This window comes from Bos indicus x Bos taurus, chromosome 22 (assembly GCF_003369695.1).
Source record: "Bos indicus x Bos taurus breed Angus x Brahman F1 hybrid chromosome 22, Bos_hybrid_MaternalHap_v2.0, whole genome shotgun sequence".
NCBI classification, from domain to species: Eukaryota; Metazoa; Chordata; class Mammalia; order Artiodactyla; family Bovidae; genus Bos; species Bos indicus x Bos taurus.
Genome location: NC_040097.1, coordinates 28,498,253 through 28,516,142, shown reverse-complemented (window position 1 = coordinate 28,516,142; position 17,890 = coordinate 28,498,253). Strand labels below are relative to the sequence as shown.

The window sequence follows — 17,890 nt, the reverse complement described above, 5'->3', positions numbered from 1 at the left end:
CATTTCCATATCCTTTTTTCTCATTTCCATACCCGTATATTCAGTTCTGTTATCCTCCCACAACCCAGCACTAATTCACATCCTGCATACTTTTTTCTCTTGGCTCCTATCTTCATTGTGATCTAGTTTCTGAGAAGCAGTCCATCCAGATACTTTGGTTCTACAGCTTATGTCTTTGAAACTGTGATACACACCCATGGAAACACCTGCACTCGGTTGTTCTCATGGTTCAGATAGCTGGAGATCAAGGCAAATCAACTGCACAGTGAATCAGGACACAGCCTTCCTTTTTTAAAAAGGAAAGGTAAAAATGCTCCCTCTCACAACTTTTTCGGTCACTACTCTTCTAGTTGATATTCTACAAATGTTCTGAGTACTTGCCGTCTGCCAGGCAGTGTTCTGGGTCCTGGAGATATAGCTAGGGCCAGAATAGATAAAAACCCATGCCCTAGGATCTTAACCTATTAGATAGAGGTGATGGGGGATATGGAGAAAGACAATAAAGAAGATAAGTAAGGTTAGATAAGTAAGATAATGGAAGGTTTCCACCTTCCATTTGAAGGTGGAAACACAGTCACCACACACAGTAGCACAGGTTACTCAATTCCCAACTCTGTACCCAAAGGAGACCTTGGACCTGAGCAACTCAGGATCAAACTGACATTAAGTAAAATGGGAAAAATGGGGAAGACTGAGGGAAAATTGGTAGTTCCGTTTTTTTTCCTTCTCTTTATATTAAAGTGTACACATAGGAAAGTGTATATGATGTAAGGGTGCAGTTCAGTGAACTTTCACAAATTGAACACATACGTGCGACTGGCATCACTGTCAAGGAAACAAACATTACCAACATGTGAGAAGTCTCCCACATGTTGTTCCAGTCATTAATTTCCCCACTACCAAGACTTATATTAGCATTTATTAGTTTGGGCTGATTTTGTATTTTATAAAACTGAAGTCCTACAGTTTATACCTTTTAAACATATAGCTTCTTTTGCTCAGATTATATTTATGAGGTTCATTCATGTTGCTGTGTGTAGTTTCAGCCAGTTTATTCACTTTCCCCGTGAATGGCAGATCAGAGTATGAGTATACCACAGTTTATTGGTTTCCCTGGTGGCTAAGCTGCTCAAGAATCTGCCTGCAATGCAGGAGACCTAGGTTCAATCCCCGGGTTGGGAAGATCCCTTGGAGAAGGGAATGGCTACCCACTCCAGTATTCTGGCCTGGAGAATTCCATGGACTTTATATCCATGGGGTTGCAAAGAGTCGGACAAGACTGAGCAACTTTCATTTTCACATGTATGTAAATGGGCTTTTGGGTAGCTTGCAGTATTTGGTTATCACAAGTAGAACTGCCATAATGATCCTAGCACCTGCTCTTTAGAGGACATATGTAAACATATTTGTTATGTGTGTACCTAGGAGTAGACTTACTGTAGCATAGTGCGCGTGTGTGGTACACTTTAGTGGACCTTACCAAAAAGTTAGTCCAGAACTAACTTAAGTTGGTCCACCGGCAATGTTTGGAAGAAGTGCTATTTTGATGTGTTAAGTAAAATGTCTTCTTTAGTGCAGTGCCATCAGTTACACCACCATACATTGCAAAGAACTGAACCAAAATATTATTTACAAACAATTTCACTACGTGTCTAGGAAATAAAAATAAATTAGCCAAACTTTATTAGCATTATTGGCTTTGGTGAAGAAATTAAATATAAGTTAAATACACTAAAAAAAAAAAATCCTATATAAGGATAACCAGATTAATAGAATGAAAAAAAAGTGGCCTATTTATATAAGAAAATGTAAAAGACTGATTATTAATCCTGACACAGGATGTAGGTGATCTTCATGTTATATCATAAAACTTTATGATCACTTTAGAGCGATTTCAATAGAGATGTGTTATAGTTCCAAAGAGGAAGACAAATTACTCTTTTTAAAAACTTGATGAGATTATTTTTAAAATTTCTTTAAAAACATAAGTGGAAAAGAATGTCAAAGATTATTATGAAAAGTTAAAGCTTTTCTCAGATACAGAGACATAGTATAAAGGAAGAGTGATGAAATGTTATGGAACCACATGAAAATTGAGCAGTGTCCCAGACCAAAGTAGAGAGCCGTAGATATAACGATATATAAGCATGTAAAAAGCAACACGGTAAACATCAGTGCAGAGAGATTAACACTAAGAGTCTTGAGGGGCTACGCTTCATGATAAATGCTTTATATTTATACTTCATGCTCCAGACAACTCAGTACTTCAATATTATCACTCCCCATTTTACAGAGGAGGAACTGAGGAGTCTCAGAAAAAAATTACATACTCAAGGACCCATAGATTCTTCCAGTGTGGGAGGCCCAAGTCCAGTCTGACTTCACAGGAGAAGGAGAGAACGCCAGAGGTGAACAGCTTGAAGGACACAATTTCTGCTCCATAGACCAGACAAAGCATTAATATTGGTAGCTGGTAGCTCAAGTTGTAAAAATAAATTCTAAAATAGCTAAGTGAAAAAAAAGGGTCATTTCACAGATAGGCAATAGTAAATAATAGGCAATTGCAAGGGAAATCCTGAAGTTGGTTAGTAATCAAAAAATTTACAAGCTGAAACAATTTTGCAGTATTATTTTGCACCTTTCTAATTAACAAAATCAGGTTTTTAATTTGATGTGGTTTATAAAATATATATACATTTCCCTAAGGTGAAAAAATTAGTAAGCATGTTTGATATCTTGATCCAGGTGATGGTTATGTGAGTATATACACACATCAAAATTCATCAAGCTGCAAAGAGTTGTGCATTTTACCATATATACTTCAATAAAAAGGGGAAAAAATACTCTAAAATGTGTTAAGTGATGAAATAAGAATTATTTGTGAGAAAACAAAGGCGGAAATAATTAGATGCTGCCAAGTTAAGGTTAGTATAAAACATTCAACATGGGGAGTATAAAGCATTTAGCTACAAATTTGAAATCCATTTTCCCTTAAGAGCCAATGCTCGAGGGTGTTACAATCACTTACATAATGCACAATGGTCATTAAGGTTAAAAACAAAGCAGCTGCTGAGAAGAACGTAGTTATCACTGGTCCTAAGAATCAGAAACTGCGCCCATGGGTCCTCGTAAAGGGATATTATATGGTGTAATGAACCATGTCCTGAATAACATACCTAAAGTTATTAAAATAATGAGTTTCTGAGGCTTATTTCTTACTTTGCTTCTCATCATAAGCCGGAAGAGTGGTGCTGGAACACAGTTTAAAAAGGAAAAAGAGTTTTACCTGGGGAAATCCTTCTGGTTCTGGTTTGTGGGTTTCTGATGTTTCTAGCTTAATTTAGGAATAAACTTAGCGAATCTAGAGCAATGGTTCTCAATTTGTGTTCCCAAAGGAACCCTTTGGCAACTCTGGAGACATTTTTGGTTGTCACAACTTGGGGAGGCTGCTACTGGAATCTAGTGAGCAGAGGCTGGGAGCGATGCTTAATACTCTACAATGTACAGGACAGACCACCTACCCCCATGAAGAAATTATCTAACTCAAAATGTTAGTTGTACTGAGGTCAATCTGAAAGAGCGAATGGAGACAATATTCACTGAGACCATCCTCCGTGGACATTGCCTCTCACAACTAGCTTGGATGAAAAAGGAGAAAGTACTGGCTTATTTACACATGGGGAGGAGGGAGTGCAAGTGTGGTGTTTATGGCCTGGCCCTTTAGGGGCATGATAACTCCTAGAAAATAGGAAATTTTATTTCCTATCACCATTCACCAGGAAGGTATGTTTTTATGGCCTAGCGAGAACTGTCTTGTTAGATGGTAGGTAGGTATTAAGTGTTGATGTGGACCCTTCCCTGCCTGATTGTATACAAAAGTAGTCAGCCAGTTGCTCTGGCTTCTCTTGCCTGGCAGAATCCTCCCTCCATGTAGACATGTCCACAGAAGGTATTAGAGAGGCTCCCAGGATCCTCTAGTACCAACTCATTCATTTGTATCCTTATCCCACTAGTTCATCTCACTGTTTGCAGGCTTACTAGTAAACCAAGGTAAGAGCATGTAGGTAGCAAACAAGGTATCATTCTTTACAGGTTTTGAACTTTAACCAGACTTTGAAGTCTGGCCCAGCCTAGCAGTGGATACAGTCGACTACCAATATTAAGACGCACCTTTCTGTCCATCTACGGTCACTGATTGTCTCTGGTTCACATCTTCCCATTGTCATTCATCACCAGAGAGATCCCTTAGTTCTCATTTGGAAAATCCCTAGGGAGAAGTCTTTGAACCATCCTCCATCTCTTGCCCACAGAAGGATGATTGTATTTCCATTAGATCCAGTGAGGAAGCAGTTCTCCAAAAGAATGGGATGATCTGAAAGTGGGGGCAGGGGGAAGTCGGGGTGGAAGGGAGAGGAAGTCAAAACAAATAGATATCCAACACTCCAGGAAAATACATCCATTTTTTTAACAAGCTTTTTATTTCGAAATAATTTCAAACTTACAGAAGAGTTCCACAAATAGCACAAGAAATGCCAGTATATTTGCCAAGCCAAATTCACCAATTGTTGACATTTTCCACATTTGTACTGTTTCTCTCTCTCCCCCCACACACCTCCAAATGTATTTCATTTTTTTTCCTGAATCATTTGTGAGTAAGTTACATTATTTACCCGTAAATATTTCACGGTGTATTTCTTGGGATCAAGAACATCTCATAGAACCATATGTCAGTGATCACATTCAAAACACTTAACCTTGAACCTATATGTTGCTTAACATACAGTTCAGTTTTATATCAGTAGAACCTTTATAACAGCTTTCCCTCTTGATCCAGAGGGATCAAGCATTTGATGTAATACACAGCATTTAGTCGTTAGAACTCTTTAACCTTCTTTGCTTGCAAATAGTTTGTCAGCCTTTCTTTGGCATTCACCACACTGACATTTTTGAAGAGTATGGGCCAGATGTTTGTCTCAAGGTTCCTCATAATTAGATCTAGTGATGTATTTTTGGCAGGAATACTACCCAGCAGTATGCTGGAGTCAGTCAGTACCAGCTATGAGAGCCAATTCTCACATAACTTACCAACACTGTGTTCTGTAATACCATAATGACAGCTTGAAATCCACTATGGTGGGAATGTTTACATGTTGATTTCATGGAAATCAACAAATTCTACAAATCAGTTCTTGTACCCCCTTCCCCATTTCTGGTTGTGAAACATTTACATGTACTAGCACAGCACTATACATAGATGAAGTTACATCCTTTTCAGGGCTTCCCTGGTGGCTCAGGTAGTAAAGAATCTGCCTTCAGTGCAGAATACCTGGGTTCAATCCTGGGGTCCGAAAGATCCCCTGGAGAAGGAAATGGCTACCTACTCTAGTATTCTTGCTTAGAGAATTCCTTGGACAGAGGAGCCTGGTGGGCTACAGTCCATGGGATTGCAAAGAGTTAGATACAACTGAGCGACTAACACACACACACACACACACACACACACACACACATTTTTCTCAGTACATATCATCAGAAGGCACATGAGGCTGGTTTTCCTAATTACCGGTGATATCTCATCCCTTGGGTAGGATAGTACTTGTCAGGTTTCACCATTGAGGAATTACTGTTTTCTCCTTTGTAATTAATTTTCCCCTGTAGAGTAACCCTTTGTGATTATGTAAATATTCTGACCTGTTTCTCTTCTAATTTTCACCCAACTTTTTTTTTTTTTAGATTTTCTTATAAAATTAGTTTTACTTGGTTTTCTTAGCACTTGAATATATACCAAATGAATAGCATTTGAATATATATCTATATATAATATATATAGCAATATATATAAAAAAACCAATCGTTATTTTTATTTATTGAAGTTTATTACCTGCATCAATACTGCATGAATCAGTACGTCAATACTAATTGTTGCAAACAGTAATTTTTTATCTCTTTCATTTCTTCTACATTTATTTGTTAATGTTCTACAAGTTAAAATTTTTTTTTGTATATTTAACCCTAAAGTAATAGACTTGGAAACAAACTGGGATTTCTCAACATTTTATCAAGTAGTTCTCAATCCTAATGTCTGTGACCAGATTATTAATGTTCACTGCTATAGTTCAGAATAAGTTTCCGTGGAGGACTGTATCAATACAGAAAATGCAGAATGGGTCTTCAGAAATAGCTTTCCCATTCTACTGTCAATATGTGTGTTTGATGGTGACATGCTGTCCTACCAACAGAATAAGTGGCATTAGAGTCATTTTTCTGGCCTCATCTGATTGCATTTTTACCGGAAGCATGCTTTTAGAAGATTCCTGGTGAGATTTGCACTGGAGTCACAGCTAATTCAGTTAACTAACGCATGGTAGAGCAGAGTCAACATCTGCTGGGCGATTGAGTAGTACGCTTCTCGTTCCTGTTCCTCAGTCCCATCACTGAGGATGTAAAATCACAGGAGTCATGTTTTCACTAAGTTCTCTTGCAAGTTCTAAAACTTTCTTTTATCCTGTTCACCTACTTGGGAATCAAAACCTAGAGTTCACCTCATTAGTATGATGTCTTGATCAGCTGGGCTAACAAGCCAAAGACAAGGATAGGATGTCCAAAGTGGAGCCTGAACCCAATGCCCTAGTGATGGAATCCATAATCCAGTTAAATTAGCAATGGGAATGTAGCCCCAGCACTTGGTACAGTTTCATGTTACCTCTGTGCATTCAGCTACATCATTTGACTCACGCCTCCACTTCTCTTTGTTTATCCTTGACAGTCATGGAAACCCACTGAAGGATCCCATTACCCCTGTCTTTGAGGTGATCCCTTTCTCAAGTGTTAGCTTGCCCAATACCTATAATGTTACCGCTGTTACCATGGTTGTAAGTGAAAGAAATGTTCTCTCCAGAGCAGACTGCAGTTTCTAAAGAACTTTTACCCTTCAGGCATGAAATTCTAGAGTTCTGTATGAGTCTTAATTAAGTTTCACCATATGAAAGCACTGAGAACCAGGCAAAATCCTATTATTCTTGGTTCATCCATTGTTTGGGATGAACTCCACACACAGGTCAGATAACCTTGACAATCAGTACTGGAACTTAAAATAAAATATGTTGCCTTGGATTTCCAGGACAGTGGTTAACTAAAAGGTGAGGTGGGGGCTAAGATGTTTAAAAGAATGTGGAGCTTTGCCAAACCAGGCATTGTCCTCTCCTCCTGGAATGAGACTTTTCAAGGACCCTACCTCTGCATCCCCCCGGTGTCTTCCTCCACCACAGTTGTGTTGGGGCCATTGTGTAGGTGGCTGGAGCGGCCAAACAGACTTAATTTGAAGCAAGTAGGGAAAACCACTAGACCATTCAGATATGACCTAAATCAAATCACTTACGATTATACAGTGGAAGTGGGAAATAGATTTAAGGGACTAGACCTGATAGACAGAGTGCCTGATGAACTATGGAATGAGCTTTGTGACATTGTACAGGAGACAGGGATCAAGACCATCCCCAAGAAAAAGAAATGCAAAAAAGCAAAATGGCTCTCTAAGGAGGCCTTATAAGTAGCTGTGAAAAGAAGAGAAGCTACAGGAAAAGGAGAAAAGGAAAGATATACCCAATTTGAATGCAGAGCTCCAAAGAATAGCAAGGAGAGATAAGAAAGCCTTCCTCAATGATCAGTGCAAAGAAATAGAGGAAAACAATAGAATGGGAAAGACTAGAGATCTCTTCAAGAAAATTAGAGATACCAAGGGAACATTTCATGCAAAGATGGGCTCAAAATGGTATGGACCTAACAGAAGCAGAAGATATTAAGAAGAGGTGGCAAGAATACACAGAAGAACTGTACAAAAAAGATCTTCACGACCCAGATGATCACGATGGTGTGATCACTCACCTAGAGCCAGACATCCTGGAATGTGAGGTCAAGTGGGCCTTAGGAAGTATCACTACGAACAAAGCTAGTGGAGGTGATAGAATTCCAATTGAGCTATTTCAAGTCCTAAAAGATGATGCTGTAAAAGTGCTGCACTCAATATGCCAGCAAATTTGGAAACCTCAGCAGTAGCCAGAGGACTAGAAAAGATCAGTTTTCATTCCAATCCCAAAGAAAGGCAATGCCAAAGAATGCTCAGGCTACCACACGATTGCACTCATCTCACACACTACTAAAGTAATGCTCAAAATTCTCCAAGGCTTCAACAATATGTGAACCATGAACTTCCTGATGTTCAAGCTGGTTTTAGCAAAGGCAGAGGAACCAGAGATAACATCCGCTGGATCATCAAAAAGGCAAGAGGGTTCCAGAAAAACATCTAATTCTGCTTTATTGACTATGCCAAAGTCTTTGACTGTGTGGATGACAACAAACTGTGGAAAATTCTAAAAGAGATGGGAATACCAGACCACCTTACCTGCCTCTTGAGAAATCTGTTTGCAGGTCAGGAAGCAACAGTTAGAACTGGACATGGAACAACAGACTGGTTCCAAATAGGAAAAGGAGTATGTCAAGGCTGTATATTGTCACCCTGCATATTTAACTTATATGCAGAGTACATCATGAGAAATGCTGGGCTGGATGAAACACAAGCTGGAATCAAGATTGCCGGGAGAAATATCAATAACCTCAGATATGCAGGTGACATCACCCTATGGCAGAAAGTGAAGAAGAACTAAAGAGCCTCTTGATGAAAGTGAAAGAGGAGAGTGAAAAAGTTGGCTTAAAACTCAACATTCAGAAACTAAGATCATGACATCTGGTCGCGTCACTTCATGGCAAATAGATGGGGAAACAGTGTCAGACTTTATTTTTTGGGGCTCCAAAATCACTGCAGATGGTGATTACAGCCATGAAATTAAAAGACGTTTACTCCTTAGAAGTATCATGCGAGTGTATGTTCCTCAGCTCTTTGTCTCATCACAACAAAGATTTGGAGTGATGGACATTAAAGCCCCCTCGGCGTGTCAGAGCTTTTGGGTCTTGGATAGACCGTGTTATAGCTCTCAGGTCTCAAAAGGACCATGTTATAGCTCTTAGACAAATCAGTGTTACAGCTCAGTGTTACAGCTCTATTTTATTTAGAAGATAGCAGGAAAATCCATCTTCGAGGTGTGAGGGCACATCGATCTAAAGACATGAGGAGAAGAGCGCCCCAGCGCGTGTGCGAGAGAGAGAGAGAAAGAGAAAGAAAGAGAGAAAGAGTTAGCTTTGGCTCCTCTATATGTTTATGTCTCCCTGGGCCTGTCCTATGTAAATTGGGCCAGTCAGGAGTGCTGTTTGTTTTACCGGAGGTCCTCACTCGGGTCCTCGGACCTTCTTTTGTTCTGTTTTCGCGGGCTTTTCCCTTCCTTGTCTTTTAGCCACCGCCATTTTGGACTCCTTTTTCCTATTTTTACCTACCTAACAGAAGGAAAGTTATGACCAACCTAGACAGCATATTAAAAGGCAGAGACATTACTTTGCCAACAAAGCTCCGTCTCGTCAAGGCTGTGGTTTTTCCAGTAGTCATGTATGGATGTGAGAGTTGGGCTATAAAGAAAGCTGAGTGCCAAAGAATTGATGCTTTTGAACTGTGGTGTTGAAAAAGACTCTTGAGAGTCCCTTGGACTGCAAGGACCTCCAACCAGTCCATCCTAAAGGAGATCAGTCCTGAGTGTTCATTGGAAGGACTGATGTTGAAGCTGAAACTCCAATACTTTGGCCACCTCATGCAAAGAGCTGACTTATTGCAAAAGACCCTGATGCTGAGAAAGATTGAACGTGGGAGGAGAAGGGGACGACAGAGGATGAGATGGTTGGATGGCATCACTGACTCAATGGACATGAGTTTGGGTAAACTCTGGGAGTTGGTGATGGACAGGGAGGCCTGGTGTGCTGCAGTCCATGGGGTCACAAAGAGTTGGAGACGACTGAGCGACTGAACTGAACTGAACTGTAGGTGAAAAAATCCACAGGTGAGGTTCGTATTTGCTTCCCTATTCCTCTAGAGCTGTCCCAGCCTGGTACTTTTCATACCTCAGCTCCTCATTTCAGCATTTTTAATATTTAATGACTCTTCTAAGTTAGAGAAATATTTGGCAGCTTCCTTAAAAGTATCTGTTTGAGGTCTTTTTATCTGCTGGACTTCCATTTACTAAATTGAAAAGTTGGTGTGTAAAATACTGTTCAAATGACTCATCTAAGATTCTGATGAAGCACAGGGGTCACAGGGTGGCAGAGGAGTTGGCAGTAATTTTCAATATATTTTATTCATCTTTAGTTTAGTTGCTTTTTTTTTTTTTTTTTTAATATTTGAACTAACACACTTGATCTCCTCTCCAATTTTAAGACAAATTTAACTTAACGAGGTCAGGTCTAATTTCAAACTCCACAAAGATGTTTTTTAGCCAACCCCCCCCCCCCCGAAGCTTTCCTCCCTCTGCATGAGTTTCTTTTTCTTTGAAGAGAAGGGATTCAGCCTTTCTAAAATTTAAATCTTGATCAGCGCCTTCCTCACCTGTTGGATTAACTGCTTCATCATCTTTCACCAGATTAGAAAACCACTGTCTCTTGCCTGAAAGACAGAGGGCAATTGATTTCTGCAATCAACCTGGCTTCTTTGATTTTATAATCTGTTTCTAGAGATTATAGGCGAGCTTTGAATTCCAAGGCTCTGGGCCTGTCAGCTTTTGAAGCAAAAAACTTTGAAGCAGATCCTCTGCCTCAGGTTTCAGAAGGAATGCTTAGATGTTGGAAAATGAAGTTAATTTGTTTTCATTCTGTAATAAAAGGGAAACACAGATAATTATCACTGCTGACATTGTAACATCCCTGATTTGGGGGCTGTATATTTTTATTTTATGAGTTCTAAAAGAATTGTTGTTACTAGTTTTTGTTTTTTGGGTTTTTTTTTTTTTTTTCTTTTTTTTGAGAAGCCCAGTCAAGTCATTTGGAAACTTGAGAGAGAAGCATAAACCTTCCAGAAATTCTCACTGAGCTAACTGCTCCTATAAACCTACCTAATGTGCATTTACTTTAAAACTACTAAATTACTTACCACTGATACACTTGGTGTAATTACAAAACTCTTCAGCCCAGATTCAACAGGTAGAAAGGAGAAAGAAAGTGTGCAGGGCAATTTGCAGACCTGTGTTCTTAAACACTATGCAGTCTGAGTACTAATTATACAGGATTTACACAAGGAGAGGGTTATATGGAATTGTTTTAGCATGTGGTAATGCTTATAAGCTAGCATCTTACCCCCAAAAATTGTTTTTTAAATAATGACCCTAGTCTACTACTCAGTGTTGAATTTATCATACAATGCAATAATGGTATTTACTTATGTCATCACATTTAACAAAATAAATGAAGGTATATGTGAGTATTATTGATAGAGGCAGTCCCCCATCCCTTGCTCCCCCCCCCCACACACACACACTTGTGTATCCCTTCCTGAGTAAGTATTCCTGTTAATTACAGCCTCAAACTCCTATTCTTCTTTGGGATCTTAAAAAATAAAATACTGGAAAAAGGATAAATTAGGATTCATCAAACTTCAATATAAAGCAACAGAATTTTGGCCTTTTAAGCATTTGCTGTAACTGGTTCTTAAGGCTTTACATTTTCTCTATAAAACTATAAATATTAATTCAAGAGTCTCATTGACACAGAAGTGGAACTTACATTTTTTATAATATTTGCATTGTGTATGTATACCAAAATAATTGCTATGATGCAGGAAAACACTAAACAAACTAAGAAAATCGGAGCGTAAAAATGAACTTAGATAAAAATTATTCATGCATTTAGAGTCTGTCTGAATTTTCAGTCATGTGTGTTCCTTCCAGAATACTGCTCTCAAAACACAATTTCCCACAGCTAATTAAAGCGCACACTCTCTCTTTTACACACACACACACACACATACACACACACACACACACCCTGTGGCTTCCCCTTAACCCTGGATTCTCTCCACGCCCCCCCTCCCTTTCCTCCGGAATGGTATGATCTGCATTTGATCGTAAACTGGAGGTGCCAAGCTGTGACAGCTTCCCAAACTCCACAGGCATTTGCTACGACCTAGGGCAGCCTGTATTCAGTGATGCTTTCCTTTTCCTCCGACAGGGGCAAATCGAAGTAGACAGCGAAACTATCTTCAGGTTAGCGGCACTCATTCTACAGGTAAGAACTGACAAACCGCTTTTTACTTGCTTGTTTTGTGTATTGGGTTTTGTGAACTGCCTGAAATTCGGAGACTTTTGCATGGGCCAGTAGCTGATGTTCTAAAGTCGCCTGGTTGTTTGCCAGAATAAGATGTGAGCCACCGTTTTCTGTTTTCGTGTGGTTTAAATGATGAGGGAGAATGTGGCATTGTGTGTCTCAGAAGAAAATGAAATTTAGACTTCACTGAGGAAGGAGCGTTAAGACCATATTCCTGGCAAAGAGCTCTGGGTGACTTGAATTTGGGAGGTGGCAGTTGTCACAACAGCTGTAATCTGCATTTAAATTTAGTAACTTTTGTATACTTTTTCTTGAGGTTGAGTTAAAGAGCCCTTTAATTCTTAAAGCCATGCATAGTAGAAAAACAGTGGGTTCTATGCTGGTTTAAAAAAAGAAAGTAAATGGCATGTGTTGGTTTATCTGTGTAATGATTTAAAAGGTCTGCATCCAGACTAAAAAGTGTGCTGCTCTGGTAGACAAGCATTTATCACGTGATCTTCAAAACTTAAAAGGAGAAATAATCATTTATGTGTTTTCAGATAGATTTGTCTTGTCTGTTAAAAACAAGAAAAATTAATGAGTAATAGCAATGTCCTAAATGCCACATTTTTCTCCAGTGTGGTAGATAGGGAAAATGTTCCTTGTGGAAAAAAAAAATTCGAAACAAAACTCGGGCATTTTAAGAGTAGAGAATGATCAAGAGTAAAAATTCTTTTAGCTTGATTAACATCAGTACAAACTGATCATCTTTTTTTTTTTTAGGAAGCCAAAGGGGATTACACCAGGTATGGTTCCTTTTCTGATATAACTATGCAGAATAACTCACTGAATCTTTTAATGCTATTTTAAATAACAATGGATGCAAAATCAAAAGAAAGTAGATCCCTAGGCGAGAGACGGAGGTCTCTTTCCTCTTCAAATAGAAACCTATTCTTCTGTGAATGAATCCAGGCAATGAAGCTTTCCAAGCTGGAGTGACAGAACTTGTTCTCAGAAATGCTCCAAAGTTCTATTTTCTGTCATCTGTTAGCAAATGAAAAAATCTATAAAAAGCTTGGGTAACCCATTCTGATTTTTTAAACTTATACTAATCCTGTGTTTGAAGAGATATACTATAAGCACAAAAAGATTAAATCCATCAGCTGCTTAGTTAAGGGATTAATAGGGGCTTTCTTTTTGCAGCTGCCCTGAAGGGGCCTCATCCTTCATACACTTGACCTAACAGTTGTATTGTTGCCACCGAGACACTTACTGGTCCTAACTGCCTAACTGGCCAAATCATCAGAGAGTGTTTATATTTGAATTCACCCTCCTCTGTCGTCTCCAGTCTGTTCTTTTCATGCAATAGTTGCCCTTGGAGTAGTAGAAAGGGTTAAAGGTGGAGGCCAGGCCTCTGATTCGAAACAGCTCACAGGCTGACGACTGGCTGAAAGCCTCGCCTCTACCGTGTTAATGTTCCACTCCGGGTAAACTTTACCAGTAGATTATTTACAGATCAACTAGTATTCATTCCCCGCCAAGTCTTTGACTAGTGTGCTCCTTAACAGACTGATAACCAGATCATGCCTTCCAGGCTTGAAAACTTGCAGTCTCAGAGTCATGCTTCACTTCAGAAACTCGTGCACTTTCCACATCTGCCCATTTAATTTGGTAGAATGACTGAGGCATCCACTTAACATGCCACGATCCACTCACCACATTCTCTTTTCAGCTCTGTTCTGTGATTAAAAAAAAATTTTAGGTTAGTGAATAAGCTTTGAAGGAATCATAAAAATTACTGAAAGTGCAAGTCACTCAGTCAAGTCCGACTCTGTATAGTCCGTGGAGTTCTCCAGGCCAAAATACTGGACTGGGTAGCCTTTCCCTTCTCCAGGGGATCTTCCCAACCCAGGGACTGAACCAAGTTCTGCATTGCAAGTGAATTCTTTACCAGCTGAGCCACAAGGGAAGGCCAAGAATACTGGAGTGGGTAGCCTATTCGTTCTCCAACAAATCTTCCCTGATAGCTTCTTTGATAATTTTTTCTAATTAAAAGAAAATGTCAAGGCATTAAAAAGAAGATAAATTAGTCTCTAGGTCGTTAACATCAAGAGCAGCCGTGTTCTCCACTCTTGTCTTCCCTGGAGGAGCCATATTTCCTAGGAAGATCAGATATGCAAGGAATTCCTTCGCTAGGGGCTGAGTCTGAAGTTGATTTATAAATGAAGGCTTTCAGGGCCAACAACTCAGACTCCACTGTCTGTGCACTGCTAACCCTTCCTCCCCCACTTTCTCCTGGTCAAGCATGTGATGGACACCCTCTGAGCCTCATTTCCCCATCAAGATAATGGCACCTCCTTCACAGGTCTGTTGTGAGATTAACTGTATGGAAACATTGCCCAGAGCGGTATCTGGCATGCAGCAAGCTCTCTATACACTTTGGCTGTTATTATTAGCTATTAAAGTATCATTATTTCCCTCTTCATTATCATCATCCTGTCCCATCTCTTGGCAACCTCTGAAGAGCTTTTTGGGACCTACACAGGTATGAAGAAGCTGTAATCACATGGCAGGGGAAAGAATGAAAGAGAAAAAGATTGATTCCGCAAACCTCCTTTAGGGAAAATGGCTTGCCTGAGGCAGAAGAAGTCTTAAAAAGAACTGTACTTGGGTAGCCCAGACCTTTTAGCCCTAAGATGTCAAGTTTGGAGAGTTAGTCTGGCCAAACCCAAGTTAATCGTTTTCTTTAATTTCAGTGTGTTCCTGGTGCTTTCCTGAGTGATTACTAAAGAAATGGTGGACAGTGTCTTGAAATTGTCTAAACCATGCTGAGTAGTAGAAGGAGCTTGGAACTGGGAATCATGAAACCAGCACCGTGAAATTGAATGAGCCCTGTGCTCATTCTCAGCCTCCATTTCCTCATCTGTAAATTGGGACTAAGGAAAATGAGACTTGGCTGGGTAGTTTTGGCACTATGAATGGATTCAAGGACTTTGTAGATTATAGTTTGTTGTACGAGCATTAGTTACTGCTGATGAGATTGAAAGAATAGGAAATATGAGCTTTTGTCATTGGGTATATAAAGAAGCAGAATTTTTGCTCATTGCCACCACTCCTTCCCTATTTGATCTCCTCCTCCCCTGAATGGAGAAGGTATATTTTTCCTCCAAAGTTTTGTTATAAAACTAATTTAGGAAAATCAGGCAAAAATAAAAAGTAGCCTTTGTGGCAATGTTATATACTGTTTAGAGTGAAGACATTAGAACCAGACAGACTCACTGAAGTCCCAGGTCTGCCCGTTATTACCTGTGCAATCTTGAGCAAGTTATTTAAATTTACCAAGCCTCAGTTTCCTCATCTGTGAAATAGGGCTTTTATTAGTGTATACCCCATAGAATTGCTATGATGACTGATTGAATTAATATATATAAAGTGCTTAGAATGGTTCCCCCAGTCGCCGCTTTCATATTCCATCAAATTGATGGACATAATCTACCACTCCTCTGTTGTCTTAAATATGAATTGCTTCCCATTTTTTGCTGATATAAATACTACTTTGATGAACATCTTTGTGTAATTGGGATTGGAATTATCTGCGATTATTTTTCTAAGTGATGTTTCTCCACTGGGAACAAGCAAAAGCAAATTCCTCAAAGGAGGTAGAGTATGAAGTGCTGAAAGGGAACTTATACACGCCTGATACTTCCTTGATTCCTTCCAGAGAATCTGTTTTTCTATCCAGAGCTCCCTCAGTGACAGTTCTGAACTCCACATCTCTCTTGGCTTACATGCCATGGCTTTTAGAACTTCACTGAGTTTGCTCACTGAGGTTTAATTATGGATCAATAAAGATCCTCAAGTACTACCCTCCTGGAGTAGAGCCATGTGGCATTTTCAATTAAAACACTGATTGAACACCTAATTCTTGGGGCTGCTCTGGGCCACCCACTCCTTGTAAATATCTCATTCTTTCTCATATTTAGCATTTCTAAAGCTGAACCTGCCAGCATCCCAGCCCCCAGACCAACTCCCCCACTGCCTCCCCTTGTATAAGCTCCTTTCTCTCTTGAATCATCTCTCAGGATTTTCCCTTTTCCCTCCCACCTTTCTCCTCCACCTCAGACAGCTCCCTTCTTTCCTTCTATCAGAACGCCGGCTTTCTCAGCCGTCAGTCTCCTCCAGTCAGCCTGACTGTAAAAGTATGCATGTGTGTGTTGATTGTTTGACTGCTTTCTGTAACATTATTTTAATAGTCCATGCCTGATTTCATTCAGTTCCTACCAGTTTTATCATCACCATTTAACAAATTAATGGATGGAAATTTTAGGCCAAACTCACTCACATAGTCAGTGAGTTCCTGGATCTGTTCCGATTCCATTGTGTACCACATAATACCCACACATAACCCCCTGTTATCTTCTTAAGACATAAATGTGATCGTTGTTGACTTCCACACATCTCTTATCTCCCATTGCATAGACATCCACCTTCCAAAACCCTAACCTGGCATTCAAGGCCCCATATAATCTGCATTAATACATTTTAACTAGCCACGCTCTACCATTCATACTCCTTAATATTTGTTCCCGACTCTCTTCTCTTTTCTTTACATACCCTATACTGTTTCGCCATCATGGCTATGTTCAAATTCTTCTTCCTAGAATGCCTTTTAAAACAACAATCCTCCTTCTCATTTTGTTTCTGCCCTCTTTCCTTCAGAGTATTTTCAGTTAACACTATCATAACCAAACCTTGCTCTCTGGAAAGTTAATTAAAATAGTGGCGTGAGGACTTCCATTTTCTTTAAATAGTTGACAGCCTGAATTTCCAAGTCAGCCCTTAAGCTGCAAAGATAACAAGCTACTTGGGTAACACAACACAGACAAACAGGATTCCTGAAAGCTGACACGGCGAGGTTTTATCACTGAGCCAGCTGCAAACGACTTTGTAAAAGCAAGGCATTTCTTTTCTTTTCTTTTTTTAAGATCCTGAAAGGTGGAAATTACCAAGAAACTGTGTGACTAGGGCACTTCTGCTTATAAGAAAAAGTGACTACAATTTCATTTCAGTGCTGGGTCAGAATGATAGCATATTGTCACCTAGCTTCAAATGGGTAGGAATAATACACAATTTACAGCTGTGCTACAAAAATAGCAGCTGTTTCCCATGGGAAAGGAACTTCTCTAGATGCCTTGAGAGGAGTTAATGAAGGGAGGGGAAAAAAGAAATCAAAGGCTTTTAAAGAACTTGTCCTCCTACTTGTTACCTCTAGAGCACTTAAAGCTCTAAAATATCATTCCATTTCTGGGACCTTTAAAATCAGTGACGATGTTTAAAAAAAAAAAGCAGCTCCCATGGGCTAGGTGCTATGTTGAGTATGTCCTTATATCAATGGGAGGCAGACGTGAAGAGGAGCTTTGGAATTTAATTGCTTGGGTTCAAATCCAGGCCCAGGTACTTGCTGTAATACTGTGGATAACTAACTTCGCTGGAATCTGGAACTCAGTTGCTTTGTCTCTGTTGTTCGGCTTTACTGTTGCTATTAGTGTTAGTGCACTGAACCTTCCCACCAATCCTGTGATGACAGGCATTAGTGGTATCCCCATTTTACAGAGAGGAAAACTTAGCTGTGGAGAGAGTAAGTAGTGGACTGTCCAGGCCACATGGCAGGAGTGGCCCAGTTAGGACTCCGTGCCTGATGCTCTTGACCTTTGTCAGG

General features: G+C 39.7%; 1 protein-coding gene across 4 annotated transcripts in view; it reads left to right on the top strand.

Annotated features, from left to right (window-relative positions):
• The window catches only part of FRMD4B (FERM domain containing 4B), a 360,291-nt gene that overhangs the window by 272,338 nt on the left and 70,063 nt on the right, over window positions 1–17,890 (top strand). For all 4 annotated transcript variants that reach the window (XM_027523804.1, XM_027523805.1, XM_027523807.1 and 1 more), the window contains 2 exons: window positions 12,097–12,153; window positions 12,955–12,977. In XM_027523804.1, the coding sequence (XP_027379605.1) occupies window positions 12,097–12,153; window positions 12,955–12,977 (80 nt within the window). The remainder of the gene's footprint in view (window positions 1–12,096; window positions 12,154–12,954; window positions 12,978–17,890) is intronic.